Source organism: Nelumbo lutea, chromosome 4, assembly GCF_056320005.1.
Source record: "Nelumbo lutea isolate HS-2025 chromosome 4, American lotus-T2T, whole genome shotgun sequence".
In the NCBI taxonomy this organism is placed as follows: domain Eukaryota; kingdom Viridiplantae; phylum Streptophyta; class Magnoliopsida; order Proteales; family Nelumbonaceae; genus Nelumbo; species Nelumbo lutea.
In genome coordinates this window covers 88535880-88563841 of record NC_142687.1, presented here as the reverse complement: position 1 = coordinate 88563841, position 27962 = coordinate 88535880, and the positions used below count along the sequence as shown (strand labels likewise).

Genomic DNA, 27962 nt, shown 5'->3' with positions numbered 1-27962 from the left:
CTCACAAGTACTGTAAGCATATTTGAATGTGTTACCAATCACATGTAAGAGAAACCCACAAATATGCTTGTCAAATGGTCTTCTGATCTTTCTAGCTTTTGAAAAGATCTTTAAAAAAAAGTTACTACCAAACAATCTTTGGTTTTTGAAGATCTACCTGTGAAAGCTCATCGATATTGAGATTCTAAAATATCTTCCTAAAAAGACTTGTCAAACAGTTCCTTAATTTTACACACCACAATATCACACCATATTGGCAAACTTGGGTGGAATGGAACAGAACATAGTTTCAACCATTTGGCCAATTTCAGAACTAAAAGCCTTAGAGCTCCATTGGCTTTCTAGTGAACCATCGCCCAATTTCAATACTTCAAACCTTAGCTCCATTGGCTTTCTAGTGAACCATATGATCAGATAACAAAGATATCAAACCTGCACCCCCCATATCAGGGAAATGCCGGGTGCAAGTGCAACAACTGCAAACGCCAACGATCTTTCTTTGTGAAAATATATATATGTACAATATTACCTTCAAATGCTGAATGGACAACGGACTTCAGCTTAAATAACTTAAATGTGCCTCAATAGGAAACCTATCTCTCCTACAAAAATTTGAGCCACTGGGCATTAACCATTTTACTCAGCTAGATGCTCCAGCAGCAGTAGCAGCACCTTTATCATATTCTCGCTGTTCCTCCTTGGCAAATTCTTCAATCAACATACGTTGTCTCTGAGTCAAATTCCTGTAAAAGATACAAAATCCATTGCTCAAAAATCATACTCAAACTAGTGAAAAAAAACATCCAATGCTGTCTGGATCAAATTTGCCAAGAAAATATAAGATCAATGAAACTGGGAACTTACGAGGGAATGCTGACATTAAAATGCACATATTGATCCCCATATGAAGCAGAGCACCTTGTTCTAATCCCTGCAAGAGAATACAAGTCAGAATTTTAGTATATGAGCATCAAGTTTTGTGTAAAAAGAAATGCATTGCTTCATCCACCAGTAGATTAAAAATCTATTAGCCTCATCTACTAAAATTTCTCACAGTCTCAACCTCGCAGATTAAAAATTTATCAGCACCTGTGATGAACAGACATGTAAGATTTTGTGCATCACAAGAAGAAATTTGTGATTTCTCTGAAAATAAGTCCAAAGTAATGGAAATTGCAATTTTTCTTTTCTTTTCTTTCAATTCATATGGAAAATAGAGAAGAAAACCAAAAGATGTTGCAGACACAAGCACAACTTTGCAGTTCTCACCTTTTTTCTTCAGCACGACCTTCTGACCATGTTGGGTGCCTGGGCGGATCTGCAAAGCAAAGACAAGTTAATCATGCCACCCAAGTTTTTGGACTATGAAAAAACAGTTTTCTCAAGGAAACCCAACAGTCATTCTTTGTGCCAAAGTATATCTAAGAATACAAAGAGGATATTTGAGAGAAGCAACGCAGATCCTACTCCACTTAGTAGAGATGTTTAATAATGGGATATTTTGTTGTGTAATCTTCATGCAAGAATTTGTTTTACTTGTTGGGTAATCTTCATGCAATAATGGTAAATCAGATTAGCTGAACAAGATGGCTGTGTAGTGGGCTGTGGAACCAATGATAATGCCCCATGCCAATCATAAAATGCATGGGGCCCACCGTGAGAGATTGAATGGTTGTGGGCCCCATGTATCTTATGACTGGTGTGGGGCATTATCATTGGTTCCACAGCCCACTAAACAGCTATTGCATTCAGCTAATCCTATTTCATTTTGGCCTTTGGAAGTAGGTTATATCTATAGGTTTTTTGGAGGTTTGGATTCTATGGATTGGTTGAGTTGTCAGTCTTGGGAGTTTGGGGGTTTGAAGATGTTCTGTTTGTAATCTTGGGTGTGGGTATGGTCAGCGATGGGAACCTTCTATGTTTATTTATGGTTTGTGTAGGGCTGAGAAAGAAGTTCGATATTTGGGTCTGTTTTTTACTTCTTTTTATTTTATGGTTCATTCTTTATCGTCTCTGTTGTAATTAAACTTGTTCACAGGCCAGGCTTTACCACTTATTAAGTGTAGAGAACACTGATGTGGTCCCCACAGTGTTCGTATGGCAGCAATATTTCTGTTAGATATGACAGTGTTAGTTGGTAGTTATTTCAGCTTTATTATTAGTTATTTCTTGTTCTATTTGCCATGTAAGAAATAAGGGCAATTCAGCATTTTACAGTTAGCCAATAGTTATATAAATACTAATAGAGGATCAGCAAAAATTATGACCCTCTCTCTCTTTTCTGAAACTCTCTTCCTGTACTTCTTCTCTTCCTCTCTTCTCTTCTTCTTCTCTTCAATGTTTCATCCTTTTTTTCTTTTTAATTCAAGACTGATTGTAGTCTAGATTGACTACTTGGTATCAGAGCCGACCTAGGAGCTCTTATGCTAGTTTGATTAGTCCAACTGCATGAGAACCTCCTAGGTTTGGAAGTTTTTCAACAAGAAAGGAGGATCGGCTGATTCTTGGAGGTTACTGGTAGTGTGCGGCTGCTACTAAAGAGATTGTAGAAGTCTGGGAGAGTTCCGATAGTCAGGAAAAATCAGAAGCAGCTTCGGATTCTCAAGATTAGTGTTTTGCATCAACCAGAAGTTGGTGACCAGAGATTTTTTCATAAAGTAAGCTTTTTTCTTGTGATTCCTTTTAGAAAATATCATCTTGGTTTAGTCTGAGAGGTGCGGCTGGAGAATTTTTGTGTTTTCTTTAGGGTTTTGAGAGAAAACCCTAAAATTCAGAACTGTTATTTGTTTCAGATCAGAATTTGAACTGGTTTCATTCAGAATTCTGTTTTCTGTGTTCTTTGGAAGACCTAGGCCGGCTGTTATTAGTTGTTTGGGTGTTGTTTCTCTTATTCCAGTAATTAAAAAAAGGGTTTTTTTATTAATTCTTGGTCAAGAATAGAGTTCAACAGTCAAGGGAAAGGTGTTTTTGAGACTAGCAATTATGGTAACATGTCTGAGAATAACTTTCAGATTACAGCAGTTCAGTTTGATGGATCAAACTACCTAGAATGGGCATCAATCGACCATGATGGCCATTGGGGGTAGAGGAAAACTAAGCTACTTGTTGGGAGATGTGAAAGAACCAACTAAGGAGGACCAAACCTATACCAAATGGGTTTAGGAGAACTATTTGTGGGCGAAAACAGCTAAGGAAATCTGGGATGTCATGAAAGATACCTACTCCCAACCCCTTAATGTTGTTAGGGCTTATGAACTGAAATGTGAGGTTAACAACCTTAAGCAAAGAGAGAAACCAGTCTCGGTTTACTTCTCTACACTAAAATCTTTGTGGCATGAAATTGACCACCTAGAAACACTTGAGTGGGAAAGCCAGAAGGATGCACAGACTCATAGAAAGCAGGTTGAGACTAATAGGGTGCTTGAGTTCCTAGCTGGTTTGAATCTTGAGTATGATATTGTGAGATAGAAACTACTGACAAGAGACAATGTGACCCTATCACAAGCCTACTCCTTAGTACATAGTGAAGAGACTAGGAGAAAGGTTATGATGCAGCATCAGCCCTTCCACCATCCTTGGCAACAGTCAAACCTAAGTCTGGGGGTGATACGAAGAGGGATATAAAGAAGGAAGACAAACGGGATCTAGTATGTGACATTACAAGAAACCCAAGCATACTAAAGACACCTGTTGAAAGCTGCACCCTCATTTAGTCCCAGCAAAACTCAGGAACAAAAGGGGTAATGCTAATATGGCTGTTAATACTGATTGTGCCACCTCATTAGGCACAAAAGGCACACCCCTAGACATCCTAGCTGTTGTTTAGGCTGCCCTGACTCAATCATCTTAGTTGCCATCAGCTCCCACATCAGCTTTTGCTCATTCAGATACCCGGGCCTCAACTTATCATGCTTTAGCTCCAAGTAACACTGAACATTGTTGGGTAATAGACTCAAGTGCATCTGATCATATGATTGGCTTGCCATCACTATTCACTATCTATCACTTATCTTTTGGCAGAAATAAAGTGTCCATTGCTGATGGTTCCCTTGTTCCCATTTCTGGCGAGGGAGACATCAAGTTGTCTAATGCCATCTCCTTATCTTCAGTTCTACATGTTCCTAAGCTTAATACTAACTTACTTTCAATCAGTAGCATTACAAAGCGTCAGAATTGTTTAATAACCTTTTTCCCTGACCGATTTGTTTTTCAGGACTTGGAGACAAGGAAGGTGATCGGGATTGGCCGTGAGACGAATGGGATTTATCTGCTTTGAGAGAGTTCACATTGGGAAGACAGTGAAGATAGGAAGTCTTTTGTTTCTCAGTCTATTAGTCAGGTTATGCTTTGGCATAACCGATTGGGTCATTTATCTTTTCAGTCTTTGAAGAGTTTGTTTCCTGATTTATTTGAGTCTGTTCAAATGTCCAATTTGAGATGTAAGAGTTGTGAGCTTGCAAAGCATTGTAGAACATCTTATTCATTGAGTAATAAACGAAGTAATAGTCATTTTGATATTGTGCATACTGATGTTTGGGGTCCGTATCACATCACTACTATGGGGGGTACAGATATTTCTTGTTGTTTGTTGATGACAATACCCGTTTTTCTTGGGTTTACCTTATGCATTCTCGAGATGAGGTTCCTACTTTGACTCAGATCTTTCATCAGATGATTTCAACCCAATTTGAGGTCAAAATCAAAATCTTCATATCCGAGCGAAAGAATACTTTGCCAATCAATTAGCCTCTTATTTGCTTGACCATGGGATTATCCACCAAAGTACTTATCCGCATACACCACAGCAGAATAGGGTTGCTGAGAGGAAGAATAGGCACATATTGGAGGTGGCCAAAAGCATCATGTTTAACTCTAATGTGCCTATTCATTCTGAGGAGATGCTATTCTTACAGCAGTGTATCTCATTAACTGAGTTCGTTCACGGGTTCTTGGCATGAAGCCTCCATTTACCCTCCTATACCCTGATAAAGACTTGTTTACTGTTCCCCTTAAAACCTTTGGTTGTAGTTGCTTTGTTCAAATTCTTGGACCTCATCGTTCCAAATTTGATCCTAAGGCCTCCAAATGTATTTTTCTCGGTTATGCACAAATTCAAAAGGGATATTGCTGCTATGAACCCACTTCTGAGAAAAGATTTGTCTTTATGGATGTTACTTTCTTCGAGGATGTACCCTATTATCCTAGGGTTTCTCCTCAGGGGGAGAGTAGTGAGTGTGGGGTTAACTCATCAGAAGTTCCTTTACCTGTTCCATTTAATGATGAGGGATGTAATCGGGAGGGTGGTCAAAGGTGTCGGGATTTGAGAGTCTATCACAGGCGGTGGAGGCAGGTTGATTTCGGTCATCAGCAGTCCAGGCTAGCCCCAATTCCTTCTACAGATCCAGATCCAGGTACTACAATTCCTTTATCAGATCCAGGTTCCACTGAGATACCTTCCACTGTTGAGCCCTTACCTCCTTTGGATGATCTTGACCTCCCCATTGCAGTCCGTAAAGGCAAACAGTGTTGCACCACATCCACAGTCCACTGCATTTCCCAATTCTTGTCCTATGATCACTTGTCCCCCTCTTACAGGTCCTTCCTCACATCTATTGTTGATATTCCTATCCCCAGAACAGTGCAAGAGACCTTGTCAGTTCCTGAGTAGAAAGATGCAATGAAGGTTGAAATGGATGCTCTTCTGAAGAATAATACTTGGGAGCTAGTTGACCAGCCTAAAGGGAAGAAACCAGTTGGATGTAGATGGGTATTTACTATGAAACATAGTGTTGATGGTTCCATTGAAAGGTATAAGGCTCGATTAGTTGCAAAGGGATTTACTCAGACTTATGGTATAGACTACTTGGAGACTTTTGCTCTAGTAGAAAAGATGACCATTATTAGAGTTTTATCGTCCCTTGCAGCCAGTTACTCTTGGCCCTTGTTCCAGATGGATGTTAAAAATGAGTTCCTTAATGGAGACTTGCAGGAAGAAGTCTACATGCAGTTGCCTCCTGGATTTTATGATGTAGACACATGAAAGAAGGTTTGCCGGTTGAATAAAACCTTGTATGGACTCAAACAGCCCCCCAGAGCTTGGTTTGATAGATTCAAGCAAGCCCTTGAAAGGTTTGGTTATGTACAGGCCCAATTAGACCATACATTGTTCATTAAGAGTAGACTCTTCCTTGACCTTGCTTGCTGTATATGTGGATGATATTGTAGTGACAGGGAATGATAACGGTGAGATTGGATCTCTCAAACAACTCCTTCATCAAGAATTTGAGGTGAAGGATCTGGGAGAACTACGATACTTCTTAGATATTGAGGTAGCTAAGTCTAAACATGGGATTTTTGTTTCCCAAAGAAAGTATGTTCTAGATTTGTTAGAACCGGAAAGTTAGGTGTTAAGCCTACAGATACACCTATTGAACAAAATCACAAGATCAGTGCAAAGGGTGGAGAGCCACTTGAAGATAAAGCTATGCTCCAACGGTTAGTTGGAAAACCCCTCTTTGTCTCACACGACTGGACATCAGTTATGCGGTCAGCGTTATTAGTATATGCACTCTCCTAGGACTACTCACTTACTTGTAGTTGAGAGGATATTAGCATATTTGAAGAGGTGCCTAGGTAGAGCTATACTATTCAAGAATAATAATTACATGAAGATAGATGTTTATACAAATGTTGATTGGGTTGGGAGTATTGATGATAGAAGGTCTACCTTTGGATATTCCGCTTTTGTAGGAGGTAACCTGGTCTCCTGGAGGAATAAGAAGCAAAGTGTTGTTTCTCGTTCTAATGCAGAAGCTGAATACAGGTCCATGGCTAATGGTGTGGCTGAAATCCTATGGCTGAAATCACTATTTGAATTGGGTATTGCTTATGAGAAGCCCTTAATGTTGTATTGTGATAATCAGACTACTATTAATATAGCTCATAATCCGGTACATCATGACAAAACTAAGCATATTGAAGTAGACCGACATTATGTCAGAGAAAGGGTTTTCATCTCAAAAAGTGTGTCTTCCGTATATCACCTCCAGCATGCAGCTTGTAGATCTTCTCACCAAGGCTATTCCAAGGAAAAAGTTAGAGGCAGATCCATGCAAGTTGGGAATGACAAATATCTATTCCCAACTTGAGGGGGAGTGTAGAGAACACTGATGTGGACCCCACTGATGCAGCTTGCAGATCTTCTCACCAAGGCTGTTCCAAGGAAGAAGTCAGAGGCAAATCTATGCAAGTTGGGAATGACATATCTATTCCCAACTTGAGGGGGAGTGAAGAGAACACCGATGTGGACCCACTGATGTGGTCCCCACAATGTTCGTATGGCAGCAATATTTCCGTTAGATATGACAGTGTTAGTTGGTAGTTATTTCAGCTTTATTATTAGTTATCTCTTGTTCTATTTGCCATGTAAGCAATAAGGGCAATTCAGCCCTTTTACAGTTAGCCAAAAGTTATATAAATACTAAGAGAGGGTCGGCAGAAATTATGACCTTCTCTCTCTCTTTTCTGAAACTCTCTTCCTCTCTTCTCTTCTTCTCTTCAATGTTTCATCCTTTTTTTTCTATTTAATTCAACACTGATTGTAGTCTAGATTGACTACTTTAAGTATTAACAAAATATCCAGGCCCGAGGCCAAGCCCAAGTCTATAAAGCCCAAAGCCCAGTGTAGTAGTATACATTATGCAATATCTTAGTTCTATCTTCTAATTTCATATTTTTGAGTTGTTCATATCCAATCACACATTTTGCACATCAAAAATATTGCTGCCCAAAATACAATTATACACCTTGGTTGAAAACAAATCACACAAAATACAAAAAGGCAAAATAGTATCACAAGTTATTACCTAATACCTATTACTAATATATATATATATATTTTATTATTTATAATATTATCAATCTGGGTCTAAAATGGGCTGGGCCAGGCAAGCTTGCTAGGCTACCCAGCCCATGGACAGGTCTAATTGTAATAATGTAATCTTATTCTCTTCTTTCTTAAGCTATGTTTGGTCTGAAGGAAAACGTAGGGAAAGGAAGGGAAAAGCAGGGAAACCTAATACAAGGTTTAAAAAGGTTTTCCTACCTTTCTCTTCTTTTCCCTACTTTTCCTTCAAAACAAGCACAACCTAACAAATTTTCTTTTTTATTCACTACCAAAAAAAAAAAATTCCCGAGTCGAGTAAAATGTGTCTCATTCAATTGCACTAGCATGTGACACATGCATATACATTGCATGTACAACTTTAAGAAATCCCATGTATCATATAGGACCAAGGTGGAGGTGAAGAAATGATGAAAGGACAAGAAATGAAAATAAAAGTGAAAAAGAAGTGCAAAATCCAAAAGTAAATAGAGGTGGACAATTGCTTTAATGGTAAAAGGATAGTCTCACTGCTCAATGTGATAAACATGCATTAGATTTCAATCCAACCTTGAGAACAACATCGCCTGTTAGAGTAGGGACCTGGATAGTTCCTCCTAGAATTGCCTGCACAAGAGCAAACAGATCACTTATAAACCCCTTGAACAAGGTTAAAGATCCTGAATGTGAAACTAGAGGGGAGTATTGGACTGGGCTGGCAAGAGGCCCAGCTTTACATATAGGAAAAAAGTTGGGACCAGGCTGGCTCAAGTCAGCCTGGGCCTGGCCCGGCCTAAAAATACATATATGTATGTATTATACCATGTACTAAATAATATATAGAAGAATTAAGAATCAAATCATTTTAGTTGTTTAGTTCATTACCTAATCAAGTGGCTCCAAACCATAACCCCAAAACTAAAATTTCATTCACTAGAAACCCAACCCAGTATGCATTATTAATTCAGGCTAACACAATTCTAATACACCAAATTGGGATTGGTTTCAGCTTAGCATCTTGGACCAACTTCGGACCTCATCATCCCAGCCCAAAGCCAGAGTCTTCATGTTTGGGCTAGGTCTGGTCTAACTTAGCCCAGCCTGGCATAGTGTTCATCCCCAAGGTTCAAAGTATCAATACACCTTTGTGTATAAGCATAGGAGCTTGAGTGCTTTGAACCATACTCCTTTTATTTTTTTTAGTGTTTTTCAAGTTTCAGTTTTAAACATATCTTTATATATTATTTAAAAAATGGGTTCTAGAAAACACCTGTAAACAGGTGTACGGGGACCAAATGATGCAATACGACACGCCCGATACGGGGCATATCGTATCGATACTTTGTTGTTCATCCCTATGTGGAACTGACTCAGGCTCCCCGTAAAAAATGGCACATTCGAGTCAAAGATCATCCAATTTTTCGACTTTAACTGTTTAATAAATAATTTGCAAATGCAATGACTTTGTGGTTCTCTCCATAGAGAAGCATGAATACCACCCACAGAAAATATATTTCTATCAATAATAGAACATCTAAAGGAAATATCTCATATTAGACTTATTAAAACTTTTTGCCTTCCATTGTATAGAACATATTAATTTTTCCTGGAACATACAGGAAAGGTTCAGTTTGAAGTACCTGAGTGAAACTAATAACAGTGTCAACATGGATGTCAGGACCTTCTCTTCGGAAAACAGGGTCTTCCCGGACCTAGAAAAGAAAAATGACATTAAATTTTGGGCAACAAAGAAGGTATGGCAACTTTCATCACAAACATAAAACATCAGAGATAATAGAAATTAGAGAAGTCACCTTTATTGTAACATAGAGATCACCGGGTTGATTGCCATCAGGATCTGCTCCACCACTTCTAAACACCTTCATGGTTTCATTATCATCCACTCCTATATGCACCAAAGAAACCAAAGAAATTAAACATTCTTGTTAACTGCAAGAAGCACACAATAGAAGACAGAACTGTTTTCCCCCTTGGGACCCTTATGGTTCCATGTGTAAGTACATGGTAACTGCTTCCTGTTGGAAAGCACAGAAATAGGGATATGTCAAGAACTTGATGATGAGAATGAGACAACCAATCATATCAATTCTATTACATTGTTTATATGGGAACATACCCATCCAAAAATGGCATAGATTCTAAGATAAATGAAGATGATTAAACCATGCCTTCAACAAACTTCTTTTATAGGTAACAATTAATTTATTAAAGATGAACAATAAAGACGTACAAAGCTTGCATAGTTGCTGAAGTTTATATTACAATTGAGCCAAAAAAAAACAAAAGTGATTTCTAATTTGGCCCTTGTTTGACTCAAGTATCAGCCAAACTATTTGCTGAAGCGTACACACATTGAATCCTTAGGCTCAGTTTGGAAGGAGTGCAAATACAAATATGTACAGTGCAAAGCCTTGTATTGCATATTTCTAAACCTGTATTTGCACCATACATATTTGTATTTGTACTCTTCTCAAGCTGAGCCTTAGAAACCAACTATTGAGTATTGACCAGAAAGACTACAAAGATAATGTTCATTATAGCCTATCAAAAGGAAAGAAGGTAAGAATATTCATTCATTCTATTAAAAATTTCCAATGGAATGAGTAGAGCTTAAAATTTTAAGTTCAGTTACACGAGTAATAACATATTCTCAACTATGGAAAGTCAGAAACATATTACCCCATCTTTCCCAAAGAAGACGTTTTCCCTCTTTGAAAAAAGCCCATATTTTAAGAACTATTTTGGTGAACTGTGTCTATTTATCCAAATTTCTTGTCTAACAATATTCTCTAATCACCTGGTTTTACAACATAAATAAAACACAAAAAGGGAAAAAACTATTTATAAATTTGGCAAGGGGCAATATGAAATAATGAGAAATCCTGATGCATTACTTCTCAATGAACAAATGCCAAAGGATAAAGAAGAACCACAAAGTGAGCATCCTGGTGGAATGAATGGAATACATTTAAGCAGAAACAAAGAGATAAACAAAATAGACTGCTTAAATGGATATATTAGCTTCTCATTTCAAACCACAAGGAAATGTTCTAAGACATATACTTGGATGGAACAGGGAAAACAACTACATTTAACTCTACTAAAGCAGGAATTGTTGCCAAACTTACCAAACAGATTTCCTAGTAACTATGCTTGTGATTATCATGTGAGTTGCTTGGCCAACTACATAATTTAGGTCAATATTTTTTGTCATTAAACTCATTAGAGGTGGGCCTGTGGTTTAAGTCCCACCCCTAAATAGGGCAGAAGACCTACAGGGTCTCAGAGTTAGTTTATAGCTTATGCTGCTCAAAAAACACCTGACGGTTACAGTAAGGGAATCTAATACTTACAACGAGATGGTAGAAGAGTCAATTTATCATGTTATTAAGGAACAGAGGACATTAGACAAAGCCGATTAAAAGTGTTCATTCAAATGTTTTGCCATTAATCACTTACGAAAAATGACCAAAAAAGCATGAAAAAGTTGAGAACATTGTAAGTTTGGTTTCAATTTTCTTCTTCTGGTTTATCAAATTAATACTAAATCTTCCATTCTACCTGCTATCTTTAAGCAATATGGACATTATTGGGTTGATCTTCCATAGTCTAGTAACTGCAACAAAGCCAGACCAATCTACCTCTATTGATCAGTCAATCTCTCATCCGGGTTTTGAAACATTATTCTAAAACAGTACTAAAAATAAGTGAAAATCAGAGGAAAATACATTTTAACCTCTCAAAAAGAAGACCATGTGTAAAACAATAAAATATAAGATAATGGAAAAAATGCCACCTTAATGGCTTTTTCTATCAAATATAAGCTCATTACCCAACAAAGGAACAAGAATAAGAGAAAAAAAAAAAAAAACAAGAAAGTAATCAGAATAACCACATGCAACCAGAAGTGAAAGAGACAATTCAAACTCACCTGGTGCAATATCCAACTTGACAGACTTCTGTCCCCTCATAACGCGTTCACCCTTGCATGACTTACAGAAGCTCTGTAGACAAAATATACAGAACACAATTATATGTAATAGTTCAATAATAGAAGCCATGAAAGTTTTTAAGAAAAAAATAAAAATATGAAAAATGAAATGAAAGATGACAGATACCAAATAAGCACTACTGGTGTGATTTAATAAATTTCTTCATTCATCAAAAAAAAAAATAAGCACTACTGGTGGCACCTGAATAACTACAAGCAAGGTCCAAAGTATCACAATTGTATTGGTTTTTGAACGCACCGAAACACTGTTTACAGCGTCTAGAGTGTCTTTATGTACAAACATAAGAATCCCTCCTAACATGTTTATGGTTGAACCTCAGTTTAAAAAGTTAAAAAAAAAAAAAAAAAAAAAAAAAAGATTTTCAGTTGTTTGAATCACACAACATGCGGTTTTTGCATATTGCACATATTGATACTTTCAACCATGACTATAGCTGATGGCTAAAAAACATACAACTTAGACCTTTAGTTTCCATGTAAAAGTCCATATTACATTTGGAGCATAAGCATGCATCAGATCAAAAAGCGCGTCTGATGATTTAAAACTCTCCTTAAGAGGCTATTTTCTCCATTTTGGAGGTCAACTTACCTGACTGCAAATAAATTTATCTTGGTAGAGTATATCCTAAAATAAGGGAGTTAGGTCTTCAAACCAGCAAGAATAACACATCATTTTCTTATGAATTACTCTTAGAATCAACTATCCAAAACAGAATTCACCGTTCCACCATTGTGAGAAAGCAACATAACAGAATTCTTCATCTGTGAGACAAATCCAGGGCCTGGCTCTCTTCTGAGAAGGACATTGAAGGTGAAGTTATCCCCCACTTTAATTCTATCTTCACCTCCTCTTATCCAAACAGTGATACTGGTTTTCTCCAAAACCTCCAGGCCCACCTCTTTGACGAGACAATCCACAATCTTACCAGCCCTTGACTGATGAAGAAATCAATCAAGCCACCCTCTCTAATGGGACCCCATAAATCTCCTGGTCCAGATGGCTTACCCAGTGTGTTTTTTCAACGTTATTGGAACATCATCAGCTTGGATGTTACTACAGTAATCAAGGAATGCTTTCAAAATGCTTCAGCCCCCTCCCTCATTTCTGTTGTATTTTCTGCTATTTACTTTTAATAAAAGCTCTGCTAATTATCCAAAAAAATGCTTCAGTCCCAGCTTACCTCAACTGGACCCACATTGCTCTGGTCCTGAAGTTGAAGAATCCTGTCAACATGCATGGCTATCGGCCTATCAGCCTCTCAAACACTCTTATCAAATCCTCTCTAAGTGCATGGTGAATAGATTGAAACCCTCCCTCAACATATTGATTGATTCCGCACAAACAGTCCTCATCCAGATCTAGAACAGAGCCACCTCTGAGAATACTTTCATTGCTCATGTTACTTAAAGCACCTCAAGAGAGGCAACAATTTCCATATGAAACTAGATATGAACAAAGCTTCTGATTGATTGACTTGAATGGCCTTCTTTTTTAGTCATCCTTCAGCCAGTGGGGTTTCCTGCCCCACAGATCAATTTCAATCAATTTTGTTTCCACAATGAGTTACTCAATCCTCATTAACGGCTGCAGCAAATGCAATATAATTCCCCAAAGAGGTACCAGACAGTTCTTCAAGGCCTTAAAATCGGCAGATCAGCTTCAGTTCCACCTTTTCTCTTGAAGATAACACTATCCTCTTCTTGAAAACTATCATCATCAATGACAACTTTCTTAAGCAGATCTTAGACACTTAGAGATCACCTTCAGCTCCAACACACCTCAAGAATTCTGCAAAATTATCTCCAAAATCCTCCACAATCCTGAGGCTAAAGGCCAAAGCAAATATCTGGGAGTCCCCATGGCAATTGACAGGAGAAAAGTCAAACCCTTTTCATTTATTCATGATCAAGTTATAACCAAGTTCAATAGTTAGAAGAGTTTTAACCATACATAAGCTAAAAATGACGCCCTCCTTAAAGTCATCATCTCCTTCTTCCTAGCTTACACTCTATGCAACACTTTAGACTCCCTAAAAGCCTTATTTGAAGATGCAAAACAAGTGTTCTTCCTTCTTTTGGGGCCAAAAGGCCGGTGAGAAGAAGATTACTTGGATCAGTTGTAAGACATCTTTCGGGTGGTCTTGGCTTCCAGGATTTAGGGCTCTTCAATTCTTTCCTGCTTGCCAAAACAGCATGGCATCTCCTCCATGATGATCACTGCCTTTGGGCAAATCTAATGAAGCCCATCTATTCTACCCACAGCTCCCATCTCGAGGCTACTACCTGGGCAATGCCTCCTAGGGCAGGTGAATCCTTCAATCTAGGCTCGATTTTATTGAAACAAGGCATAATTTGGAAGGTGGGTGATGGATAAAAAATCCAAATATGGAATGACCCCTGGATCACCTCATTCCTTGGGCAAAGAATCATTACCCCCAGCCTCCTAACTATACCCTCTCTACGGTGTCTGACCTCATCCTTCCTAGAGCCTGCAAATGGAATGAGCCGCTTTTTTTTTTTTTGATAAATCAAATGGAATGAGCCATTAATTAGAGGTCTTTTATCCAATGCTAAAGTTGTAGCCATTCTCTTTCCCTCTCAGTTGGTAAGACCCCCAGGACACTGTTACTTTGTCTCTTCACAGAAGGGGCAATTATACTATTAAGTCTGGTTACCACCTAGCCTGGCAACTAGACAGTCAAAACCTCAAGCAGCCCCAACCCAGCCTCAACCAACCCTGTGGAAAGTCATTTGGAAACTCAAAGACACCCACCCCCAAGTGGCAAATTTTATTTAGAGAAGCTGCTCCGATGTCATTGCCTCTTCCCATGGAGCGAACATCCCTCTGTTGTCATTGTAATGATGCCCTTGAGGACACTATCCACATATTTTTCCATTGCCCCTTCTCCCAGGCTATCTGGTTCGCATGCCCCCTGCATATCCAAACTGATAGCATTCATGTTTCTCAATTTGCAGATTGGGTTGAGACTGGATTCCTCTATAATGACCAAAAGCTTTAGGCTCACCTAATTTCAAATGGTCACTCCCATAACCCTCTTATAGTCATGAATCATAGTGCTTCTCTTCTCATGGAGCTATTCCTAGTCCTTCCAGAGCCCTCCTTGCTCAATTAGCCTCTGCCCCAGCCGGCCCTCTAGTCCCCTCCTGATTGGAAGTGGCTCAAGGTCAGATGTGACACTAGCTCCTCCCCTTCCTCTCAGGTAGTTGGCCTTGCTTGCATCATCCAAGACCAGCAGGGTCCCCTTATCATGATGAGAGGCTTTCCCAACTGCAGCTTATCGATGGACAACACTAAGAGTAGAGCTATCAAATTGGTTTTCCTAGAAGCTTCCCGCCTTGGCCATTGCAACTTCATAGTAGAATCAAATGCTCGTGGAGTCCTTGATGCTTTGGTTGCAAAAGACTGGCAATTAGGGTGGCTCATATTCTAGCCCAGCAAGCCCATCACCAACAGTTTTTCTTCTATGATAGCTCTCCTATCCCTAAATGGCCTGCTCAGACTTTGATTCATGAATACTATGTATTTCAGCCACCTTCATTGAACAAAATCCCTCATTTTCTACCAAAAAAAAAAAAACTATCAAGAGCATACTGTATATGTATAATAATATGATCTAATACAAATATTTGTGATGTCTCTTCATTTCTTTTTCTAAGTTTGAATCTAATCATTTATTTGAAGTACAACACTGAACTTTCCAAAACTTAAATGCCTTTTCAGCTTCCAGTAAGATATAAATGTCTTTTCAAAATTTAAATTTCAAATTTCAAAATAGACAAGGAGATAATTAAATGGGTTGTCTAGAAAATGACATCTAGGTGTATTGGAAGTTGAAAACTAGACATTTTGTCCCACATCGGATAGGAAGAGCAAGGGAGCAACAAGTACTCAACTATAAAAGAAAAGTTGGGATACTTAATAATAGGTTCATGATCACCTCTAATAATAGGTTCTAACACAGTAGAACCATTAGGTAATAACATGTAGCTGTGCCTACATAGTAATAAGTACACTGATAACAGTACAATAAGGTGCCTTGTGATTTTTATCACCTAGGTGGGTGCCTAGTCACCTAGAAGATGCCTTTTTTATATGAGCCATGGCATTTAGACAAGGTGCCCAAGTGAACTTTATCACCTAGGCAATACCTTGACAATAAGGTGCCTTGTGATTTTTGTCACCTAGGTGGGTGCCTAATTACCTAGAAGATGTTTTTTTATATAAGCCATGGCATTTAGGCAAGGCGCCCAACCAAGTGAACTTTATCACCTAGGCAGGTGTAGGGCACCTAGGAAACACCTTGACAACCATGGTATATGCTTGATATGCAAAATGCATGGATTTCCCCAAAATACACCACATACAGAACATGATTTTTCAGCATACAAACAATTAGAATAAGCTCATTCATGAAGATATCTAATATTTTGCATCTTGTAAAAGAAACAAAATGCAGTTGCTCATGGAAGCATAGTTGGTACAGTAATGCATACACAGAGGTGAGGTTAATGACACAAACTAACAATCAATAACAGAAATCACAGAAACACCGACTGATTCCACAAGATATATGTGAAGTGAAATAACTGCTTTGATTTTTTACAAGGTTACCAAGTGAACAATGTATCAGATCCATTCAAAACAATAATTCAACAAACAGACACATTATGCCATCATACCGTTACAGTTTTTCCAGTTCCACCACAATGTGTACAAGTGGTCTGCAACCTAAATGGTCCCTTCTGCATGAATATCTGTGCATGTGACAGATAACCCCATCAATATACACAAGCATGCAGATGCGCATACATACCAATAAAAGAAAATGGAAGAAGAAAAACCAAATGCAGAGAAAATAGTGTCTTCGCAGAAAACTGACCATTCCAGAGCCCCTGCAAGGTCTACATGTTTCTGGCCTGGTCCCAGGAGGCACACCAGTTCCACCTGCAAAAAATAGTTACATGAATGTTAAAAGAAATATAATTATGTTATAATTCAACCAATCTTACAGAGCTAACAGAACTGACAACAATAATTAAAACTTGCTAAGAGAAAAGATAATTATTATACCACAAGTTTCACAAGGTACAGCAGCTTGGAATGTCACAGTTTTAGTGCAACCCTGGACAGCTTCCATGAATGATAGCTCAAGCGAAACCTATGCAAAAATAATAATAATAATAATAATAATAATGAGAGTGAACATCAAAGAAACAAAAGGATAAACTTTCAAACAACCAACTTCATGATGGTATCAAGTTACGAACTATATATATATATATGTGTATATATATATGCATATATATATAACATGACATTCAAACCTTGACATCTTGCCCACCGAAGCCTCCCTGATTGAAAATATTCTTGAAGAACTGATCTCCGATGAATAACGCCCCAAATCAAGCATGCAAAAGACCAAATAAGATGTCAAGTTTCAGATTAACAATCTGAAGATAAAATTTCTAGAAGAACAGATGCATTACAACCTAAACCAGATTCAGTACATGATAAAATGAGAAGAACTAGGGAGTGAAATAATCAAAGTTTGGCTTAAATTTAATATCAAGAGCACATAACAACTAGTGATCTTAACAGGTTGAGTTCAGTCAGATATAGTTAGATCTGGACTCAACAAGAATACACATTTATGAAATCCAGTTTCAAGTTTGAATCTGATAAGTATGTTTCAGGTTGATCTTTTACCTTATCTGTACATGCAAGTTCTCAACAAAATCCACAACAATACTTTTCAAAAGACTTGGATCTACATTCTAATATAAATAACAGTATTGTGAAGGATCCAAAGAAAACCAAGCTGGATCCCAAGGCTACAAAAGGAATATTTTTGGGGTACTCTCCTATACAAAAGGGGTACAAGTGTTATGATCCTGTCTCCAAGAAAAAGTATGTCACCAGAGATGTAGTCTTTTTTGAGTCTCAACCCTATTTCCAGTCTTATCAGAATCCTCTTCAGGGGGAGACTAGTGGATTGGAAGAGGATTCTCATTCTCCCTCCTGTTTTGTTCCCCTATCTGACTCAGGTCTTCCATTACCTTCCACTACTCCTAGCTGTGACATTCTGGGTCAACCTAGTAAGGCTCCAAATGTGCCAGTTACTCCTCCTGATGCAACAGTTGTTCCTGAAGATTCCAGTAGGCAACAGAAGGAGATACTTACCTACAACAGAAGGAAAAAGGGCTCTCAACCTCATGACTGCAACTAATTGAACTCAAATCAATCTGTCTCTGCAACTCAAGGTAATTCTGACTCACATACTTCGGATTTGGATCTTCCTATTGCTCTTCGTAAGCCTGTCCGTTCTTGTACCACCTGGCATCCCATAGCTTATTTTGTTTCTTACTCACAATTATCTCCTGCCTATCACTCTTTTGTGTCTGCTCTTTTCTTTGTACGTGTTCCTTCTAAGTACTCAGAGGCAGCATCTGATCCAAGGTGGAAAGAAACTATGAATGAAGAGATGAAAGCCCTAATGAAAGCAAGAACTTGGGAATTAGCGGACCTGCCAGAGGGGAAGGGCACTGTTGGGTGCAAGTGGGTATTCATAGTAAAGCACAGGGAGAATGGATCAATCGAGAGGTACAAGGCCAGACTTGTGGCAAAGGGATTTACTCAAAAGGAAGGAATTGACTACAAAGAAACCTTTGCCCCAGTAGCAAAGCTCAACACAATCCGGGTTCTATTGTCACTTGCAACAAATTTCTCATGGGAACTTCATCAGCTAGATGAGAAGAATGCCTTCCTAAATGGTGATCTTCATGAAGAGGTATTCATGGAACCTCCACCAGGCTATGATATTGGCAAGAAGGTGTGTAAACTAAGGAAACATTATATGATTTGAAGCAGTCTCCCCGGGCATGGTTCGAAAGACTTTGTATGGCCATGAAGAAAGTGGGGTACACTCAGAGTGGTGCAGATCATACCTTGTTTACAAGGAAACAGGATAGCAAGCTTACGGCACTCATTGTTTATGTGGATGATATGGTGATTATCGGGAATGACTTGGAAGAGATAAAGAGACTGAAGGAGTTCCTAGCTTCAGAATTTGAGATCAAAGACTTGGGAAATCTGAGAAATTTTCTTGGGATTGAAGTTACTAGATCAAGAGAAGGAATCTACATATGTCAGCAGAAATATGTGCTAGATCTCTTAGAGGAAACAGGCATGATGGGGATGCAGGCCAGCAGACACTCCAATAGAACAGAACCATGGCCTACAAGAATCAATGGGTGAGGACTACTATGATAGAGAGAGATATCAAAAATTGGTAGGAAAGCTTATATACTTTATCCTTTACTCGGCCAGAAACTGCCTATGCAGTGCATGTTGTTAGCCAATTCATGCACTCACCAAAGATCCCTCACATGAGAGCAGTTGAAAGAATTCCCAGGTACTTGAAAACTTGCCCAGGGAAGGGAATTCTATTAAGAAAAAACAGTAAACTTGAAATTGAAGCCTACACTGATGCAGATTGGACTGGGTATGTTGGAGACAAAAAATCAACCTCAGGTTACTGTACATTTGTAGGAGGAAACCTGGTCACATGGCGCAGTAAGAAGTAGAATGTAGTGGCTAGATCAAGTGCAGAAGCAGAATATCGAGTTATGGCCCACGGGGTTGCTGAACTCTTATGACTCAGAACTCTTCTTAATGAGCTTGGCATTAAGGTTGAAGGTCCTCTCAGGCTTTATTGTGACAATAAAGCTGCCATCAACATTGCCAACAATCTCGTGCAGCACGACAGGACAAAACATATTGAAATTGATCGACACTTTGTTAGAGAGATAATTGTCTTGGGAGAACTCTATGTGCCTTATACTCCATTTGAGATGCAAATTGCATATGTATTGACTAAAGGGCTAGCAGCAACAAAGTTCAGGGACATACTTGGCAAGCTAAACATGATTGATATCCATGCTTAGCTTGAGGGGGAGTGTTGGATTGAAGTCTCTTAATGTATGAGTGTTCGGTTGATAAGAGTTCTTATTAGCCTATACTTAAGTTTAAGTTATCCTGTACTGGGCCTGTGTTAATGGGCCTAAGCCTGTTTAATGTTTTAAGTTGTCTGGGTGTCCCATCACTAATTAAGGGCATTCCAATAATTCCTTGTATCATTGTACTACATTCTAATATAAATAACAGTATTGTCGATTGAGCTATTCAGTTCGACATTCGCAGTATTTCAAAGGTCTTCTTCTCTTCTCTACTATTTCGAATACAGCTCCTAAGCTCACAAAGACTACAACATATAAAACTATAGCAGCTGAGTTTATGAGACCATGAGAAAGAGATTATGAGGCAGGCCCAAAGACCTGACAATTGAGATTCCACCAACACCAAGGTGTATGGTCTCCTTAGTAATGTCATCCTCATATCCCCACAAATAACATCAATCAAGTTTCTTGAAAAAAAAATTATATAAATTAGTAAAGCTGAATCCCTATTTGTCACCTGTGAAGAAGGTGATAGTGAAACATGTTTTCATTTTCAGCTGTCATGGTGCCATGTGCACCAACTTTTTGCACTTACCAACAAGAGCATAAACCATGAATTTTAGTTTAGGAGGTTCTCACTCTTCTAGCTTTACACCTATAACAATTTTTTTAGATAAATAACATGACTTGTTGTATTAGCATCAAACTCTCCTCACTACACAAAATCCTGGACTGCAGGCCAAGTATATAAAGCTACCTTTTACTAGAACCAAACTTAAAGAGAAATTACAATTTCATTTCTGGCCCAGGTGATCCCCATAAAAGACTTTCCCTTACATCCCTCAATTTTTGCTAAGCTAATTACCTATAACAATGAGCATTAGAAAGAAAAATAAAAGATATTCAATCCCTTTAATTAATGAAAAGTTAAGAAATATTATATTAATATATAAAAAGATGAAGACATCAAGAGTAGAACTTTTACATCATTCATTCCACCACCATTAAAGATGTCCTCAAACGGGTTGAATCCAGGTCCAAATGGACCACCAGGACCACCTCCATGAGCATGCTCTTCAAATGCATCGGGACCAACCTGAATATTTTATACAAAAGGAATGTCATGATAACAATTAGAAAGATAGTTATAGTAAAACAACCAGAAAAATCATAAATACAGACAAAACCTTGATAACAATATAGCAATACCAAATATAAAACTGAGATTTAAAGAACAGCTAGAAGTAGTTGTGCTTTGAGCCAAATCAACATATGAAGTTATGAACAGGAAATTAAGAGATGATAGGCATATCCTCATTGCTTTTTATGGAAGAGATGCACAAATGAGAAGATATGAACTAACCATTTCCCCCACATTAACACATACTAGCAGTTTTCATATATCATCATCATCTGTTTTTTGATAGATTTCATATATCATCATCATCATAACACATGATAAGCAATGACCTAAGCCTACTCCCACTATATGGGATCAGCTTCTAATCCTCTTTCTTTTCTTTTCTTTTCTTTTTTTTTATCAGCAAGAAATTTTATTAAAAAAGTAGCAAAGGTTACAATCAGTTACAAAAGCTTCTAATCCTCTTTCACCATTCTATTCTGTTTAGTTCCATATCCACTCTTAAATTATGAGTGCTTAAATCCTTCCTTACTACAACCTATGTCCTTTTTTATCTGCCCCTAGCCCTTCTAGCCTCTTCAACATGCAAGAGATCACTTCTTTTTATGGGTGCTGTAGATGGTCATCTATGCATTTTTTTTATTGGAAAGGGTAACTTCATTAAATAACTAAAAATAACTTTCCAGATTTAAATACAGCTATCGACCCCTAAGTAGGTGTTGAGCCCCCAGTTATCTTTATTACAAAACTGCCCAGAACATACTCTCCCTCACAGTCCCTTGTTTAGCCAACGGGTCAGCTAAACCATTAGCTGATCTCCTTGTCCATTTGAAGCATGCACCTATCTCCCTTGTTATTGTGGATTTCCCTTATGGGCTGTCTATAAATTCAGGCTCTCAACTTACCAAATTGCAGCCACTCAATCAACAATTTAGAGTCACCCACAATCTCAATTTGGTGTAACCCCATCTATGCATGTCACCAAACCATCTCAGTCTTGCTCTCATTTTATCACCTATTGGAGCTACTCTTAGGTTCCTTTGAATGATGTCATTTCTGACCCTATCCTTTCTAGTTTTTCCACTCATCCATCTCAGAATATCATTAACTTAATTCATACATGAGAAAAAACAATGGTATTGAGATACAAGGCTCTTCTATTTATTAAGACATCTTAGCAATGTTGATAATTTAACAAGCCACTTCCCACAAAAAGGATTTATTCATTAAATCATTTGTTTTTTTTTTGAGGGGAAAAAGAAGGTTTCTAAGGCTCAGTTTGGGAAGAGTGCAAATACAAATATGTACAGTACAAAATTTTATACACGGTATTTTTAAACCTTGTATTTGCAGTGTACATATTTTCTCTTATCAGTAATCAAAGGCATTTCATTTCATTAAGAGAAAAGAATTACAGATTCATAATAGATTAGATAAAAGTGAACTACAGTTTTTTTCCAATTTACAGAGATCATCCCGAGTCTGCCCAGAATAGTTGATCCCTATGTGCCTATTTGCAGTGTACATATCTGTATTTGCACTCTTCCCAAACTGAGCCTAAAGGGATGGGGCCCATATTCCGAAGTCTCCACCAAGGGAGTTGAGAATATCATCTGTAACATGATCAAATAGATTGGCAGGTCCCAAGTACTTGGGATCCCTAAGAACCCTTCTAAAATTAAAAACCCAAGAAAGACAAAAAGGTGATGAAACCAATGGTGGTTGAGAAATAACATCTTTAGCATGGTCAACAAGATTGACATGTCCCAAGTATTCATGATCTCTAAGACCCCTTATGAAACAAAAATCACAACAGAGACGCAAAGTGTTAACACCATGGATGACATGGAAGTTTTTGGTAGGCTAGGAAATAAAGCCTAGGAAACATGATACAAAGTATATAATTCTAACAAAGAGCCTCCCAAAATTTTACTCCATCCTCAGGCTGTGGGTCATGTGGCTTGATCACCCACATTTCCTAGAGTGGGTAGAAGAGAAGTGGGGTGAAATACAAGTAGAAGGGTCAGCAGGTTTTAGACTGGTCAAGAGGCTCCAATTGCTGAAAGGGGAAATCAGGGTTGAAGTTCAGCAGTTTTAGGGGATAAAGGAAGAAAAAAGAAGGAAATATTAGAAAAAATGGCTCTCTTGGACAGGTTGGAGGAGGAAGGAACTACTTCTCGGGAAGAGGAGATTGAAAGGGAAAGGCCGGGTTATGAATTAAAAAGAATAATTTACAGAGAAAGCGAGAAATGGAGACATAAATCAAGACTGACATGGCTGAAAACAGGTGATAAAAACACTGCCTTCTTTCATGCCTACAATAATGCTAGAAGGAGGAGAAATTTTATCTCTAGAATTCAGGTGGGGGAGGAGATGGTGGAGGATTGGAATGTAATTCAAAGCAAGGTGGTAGATTTTTACAAGAATTTATTTTCTTCAAGAATTTGGAACTGGATGTCTATTGGGGAGATGGCTCCAAGGAAGCTTAGTGATGTCTCAGCAACCTGGCTTGAAAGAGATTTTGATTTGGGAGAAATTAAGGAGGGTTTGAAATGAATAAATGGGGATAAGGCCCCGGGTCCAGATGGATTTAATCTCTCGTTTATAAAGGCATGTTGGAATATGCTAGAGAATGAGTTTGATCAAATGTTCAAAGAGTTCCATAGGGAAAAGTCTCTGGAGAAAACGGCTAATGCTATATGTATATCATTAATCCCAAAGGAGGGTGGCGCGATAGAGCTGAAGGATTTCAAGCCAGTTAGTTTGATCAGCAGCACTTACAAATTATTAGCCAAGGTTCTGTCAAAAAGATTGAGGAAAGTGTTTCATGAGGTGGTGGGGTAATCTCAGATGGCTTTTGTGGAAGGTAGACAGATTTTGGACGGAGTTTTAGTAGCAAGTGGATGTATAGATTCCAGAATAAGGAGTGGAAGAGCTGGGTTGGTAATGCAAGATTGACATTGAGAAAGCCTAAGACCATGTGGAGTGGGGATTTCTAGAAGAAATAGTGAAAAATACAAAGGCTGATGGGATTTAGCAAGAAGTGGAGGAGCTGGATGTTTGCATGTATATCTACAGTGTCATATTCCATTCTTATTAATGGTATCTCTTCAGAATTCTTCCAAGCTTCAAGGGGCTTAAGGCAAGGAGACCCTCTATCTCCCATGCTCTTTGTCTTGGTTACGGAAGTTCTGAATCTATTACTAGAAAGAAGTGAGCAGTTGGGTCTAATTGAAGGCTTCAAAGTGGGCAGAGATGGACCATGTATCTCTCATCTGTAATAAGTAATATGTAGATGATACCTTGATTTTTTTCGGATGCTTCACTTGAGCAGGTTTTAAATTTGAGGGCAGTTTTGCAAAACTTTGAGCTGTTGACAGGGCTGAAGGTGAACCTATGAAAAAGTGTTTTCATTGGAGTTTGGAGGGTTGAAAGGGAGGTTCTAGTGGAATGCACTGACGCCTTTGAATGTAAAATTGGAGAGGTCCCCTTGATATATTTAGGGATGCCAATTGGGGGATCCTCAAAATCAGATGCATTATGGAGGACAATTGTGGAAAGATAAGAGAAGAGGCAGGATGGTTGAAAGGCAAAATACTTATCTTTGGGGGGAAGAATAACCTTAAAGAGTGTTCTCTCAGGACGACAGACTTACTACTTATCCTTACATAGGATTCTGTCACAAGTGGCTGAAAGAATTGAAAAAAATCAAAGGGATTTTCTTTGGGAATGAGTGTGGGGAAGGTAGGGGAAAGAAGTTTCACTTGGTAAGCTGGGGGAAAGTTTGTAGACCAAAGGAGAAGGGTGGTTTGGGTTTTAGGAGAGTAAATATTTTTAACAAGGCATTAATTGGAAAGTGGCTGTGGAGATTTGGCTTAGGGAGGGAGGAAAACTCTTTATGGAGGAAGAGTGGTGGTGGGTAAGTATGGGAGGGTGAGGTTTGGGTGGGAATCCAGGGAGGTGGGGTCTTCATATGGGATGAGTATATGGAAGGGGATCATCAAATTCAATCAGGATTTCAGGGGTCTAACAAGCTTCTCAGTTGGAAATGGAGCAAGAATCAGGCTTTGGGAGGATGATTGGTGCAGAGCAGGTAAACTGTGTGAGCTTTGTCCAAGTCTGTATAGGTTATCTGAACCTGAAATAACCATAAGCCAATGTTATGAGAGAATGGGGAAACAATTGGTCTGGTGTCCAAAGTTCAGGAGACCTTTGCTGGATAGAGAATTGGAGGAATGCATTACCCTTTTGGAGAGGTTAGAGAAAGTGAAGATCTCAGCTCGATCAAAGGATGAATTCTGGTGGAAAGAATGCTCAAATGGGAAGTTTTCTGTTAAACCTTGTTATATGGCTCTCATCAGAAATATTTCAGATTCAGATCAGGTAGATGTTGTTTGGGGAAATCCGGTTCCCCCAAGGATTGAAGCGTTTGCCTGGCTGGTTGCCATGGATGGTATTCTGACCATAAACCATCTCAAATCCAGGGGCTTCAGCTTGGCTAATATGTGTGTCCTTTGCAAAGAACAGGAGGAATCTGTCAGTCATCTTTTTACCTCTTGCAAGATTGCTGAATTCTTGTGGAGGATATTTACTTCCATGTTTGGAGTCTCAAACTTTCAGCCAGGCATTGCTGCAGGAAAGCAAAAATGGTTTGGAGCTATATACCGTTTGCAATTTGTTGGAATATATGGAGACAGAAGAGTTTTTGAAGAAAAATAGTGAAATTTGGACAAGATTGTGGCAGCTGTCAGCAACTTGATTGCAGATTGGATTCTTGCAACTCCAGAACTTAAACATGTCTCTAGGGAGGATTTGGGGGATAATTTGGGAAATATCTTGGGATTCCGTCTCTGTAACCTGGATAGCTATTTTAATCTTTGTGCCTTGGTTGTCCTATAGTTCCAGTTTGTAAGTTATTTTCTTCTCTTTCTGGATCTTGATGGGTCCTTCTACCATTTATGGTGCTATTTCATCTTGACCTTCTGTTTCATTTAGTTATAGGAGTCGTTATATCTGGATAATGGTTCCTTGTGCTATACTGCTAGTCTGTTTGGGTGGAGTGAAACCAGCACATATTTGACAGAAAAAGAAATAATTATTACTAAGGAAGAAGAAAAAGAAAAATCCTTCATTCAATCAAATTGTGGATGGATGCTACTGGCTCGCTTTATGGATTGGGCCCCTTTCCCTCAAAGAGTTGTCTTTTTTTTTTTTTTTTTTGTGAAAGAACTTTGTATTTAATTGTTGAGAATGAGGTACTTCATCATAAAGAAGAGAAGTTTTCGTTTCCTATGTCATTATAATTAATAAAATCTTTTGATTACTCATAGGAAAAAAAAAAATAGGTGTGGTGAAAGAAAACAAACTCTGCACCTTGTCATAAAGGGCTCGCTTCTCTTCATCCTTTAGAACCTACAAGACAGCAAAAGATTAACCTTTTATTACCCTTTTAGCACCAATTATTGAGGGATGCATATGTTTACAAAATATTAAAAAAATATATTTGTTACAAGCTAAAGAAAAGAAGAATACCTCGTAGGCTTTTTGCACTTCCTGAAACTTTATTTCTGCATCTGCATCATCCTTGTTTGTATCCGGATGTAGCTTCTTTGCAAGCTGCACAATGCATGCAAAGAAATCATGGAAGGTATAAACCATCTGGTCGACGACAGTTCAATAACTGAAAAGGCTTACTATAATCAAAGTTCTGAAGGAGAAACCTACCGCATAGTAAGCTTTCTTGATTTCTGATGCACTTGCATTCTTGCTTACTCCAAGTATATCATAGTAATCCCTTGAGGCCATATGCATGGACCCTAACGAACATGCACAGATACATGTTTATTTAAGTTTTTTTACCTTAAGGAATCAAAGAAGATTTCCATTAAGTATCCCATACATGTAGCACAGTAGAGAAATAAATAACTATAAAAGACAGAAGAATAAACCATCAGAAGTGCAAGCAAACAGAAGTTTTTGGAAAACCTGTTCCATGAAAGGACCTCCTGGGCCCCAAATTGCAATGTAAAAATTCACCCCATACTGCATCCTTTCGTTTCACTGCGGCATCAAAATGGCCCAAATCAATTGCAAGCCTCAACAAACAAATAGAAGATACCTTCGTTCACAACTTATAACGAGAGAATTCAAGCCTGGGTGTGAAAAGTCAACGTCGGATTACCATTATCCGAATTTTGCAATCCCAAAATCCGAGAAGAACTACAAATTCCGGAAGAAAATCCTCTGCAACCCCCTCCATGAACTGAATTATGGAACTGCTCAGGGGGGAAAAGAAGGAAATGAGAATTACCTCCACTAGAATCCACTTACAAATCAATCAATAAAAAACCCAACAAGGAAAATAGCATAGGTATATAACGGTATTCAATCCAATCAATAATATAATAACGATATCGAAAGAACCGTTGACGACCTCCAAACCCAAAGAACGTCGAGCAAACCAGTATGCCCACCTAGCACAACCAAAGCGCACCATTTCGAACTCGAGATTGAGAGCGAAAAAGCAGAGACGGTGGTCAAATCGGATGGGTAAAACCCCTAAATAACGGAAATACCCCAAGAGTTCGGGGGAAATTTGAGCCCCCAGAACCAGCTCCTTTTTTTCTTCTCTGTTCGAATGGTCTAGAAAGCTCCATTTTTCTCGATAGTTTCCCGGAGACGGTTAGTTCCTGGTCTGCCCGTGGAAACCCTCTGCCGAGGAAATCCTATTGGTCCACGTCACTCTCTCTGTATATAGATTTGAGAAAAAGCACGTGCCCCAAACGCTTCCCTAATCACATCAGTCAGATAAGGGCGCCCCACACGTCCAACATCACATCCCAGTCGTTTATTGAGAATATTTCTGGATGATAGTATAACAAATAATGAGACATCATTTGGAGATGTTCCTAATACATGATTGGGATGTG

At 38.5% G+C, this 27962-nt stretch overlaps 1 protein-coding gene across 2 annotated transcripts; it reads right to left on the bottom strand.

Annotated features, from left to right (window-relative positions):
• Nucleotides 1–360: 360 nt before the first annotated feature.
• Nucleotides 361–27760, bottom strand: LOC148861636 (chaperone protein dnaJ GFA2, mitochondrial-like). 2 transcript variants are annotated; one of them, XM_088984799.1, is made up of 18 exons: nucleotides 27467–27760; nucleotides 27215–27308; nucleotides 27019–27093; nucleotides 26758–26849; nucleotides 26566–26649; nucleotides 26407–26445; nucleotides 20878–20988; nucleotides 17262–17312; nucleotides 17008–17095; nucleotides 16817–16881; nucleotides 16617–16691; nucleotides 11835–11907; nucleotides 9697–9788; nucleotides 9523–9594; nucleotides 8453–8509; nucleotides 1270–1318; nucleotides 865–931; nucleotides 361–743 (listed from the first exon to the last, which is right to left on the bottom strand). In XM_088984799.1, exons 1-18 carry the CDS (start codon nucleotides 27527–27529, stop codon nucleotides 641–643), a joined length of 1350 nt encoding a protein of 449 aa, XP_088840925.1. In that variant the 5' UTR covers nucleotides 27530–27760; the 3' UTR covers nucleotides 361–640. The 2 variants fall into 2 exon arrangements, with proteins under 2 accessions (XP_088840925.1, XP_088840926.1); XM_088984800.1 differs by having other exon boundaries at nucleotides 27507–27709.
• Nucleotides 27761–27962: the final 202 nt, after the last annotated feature.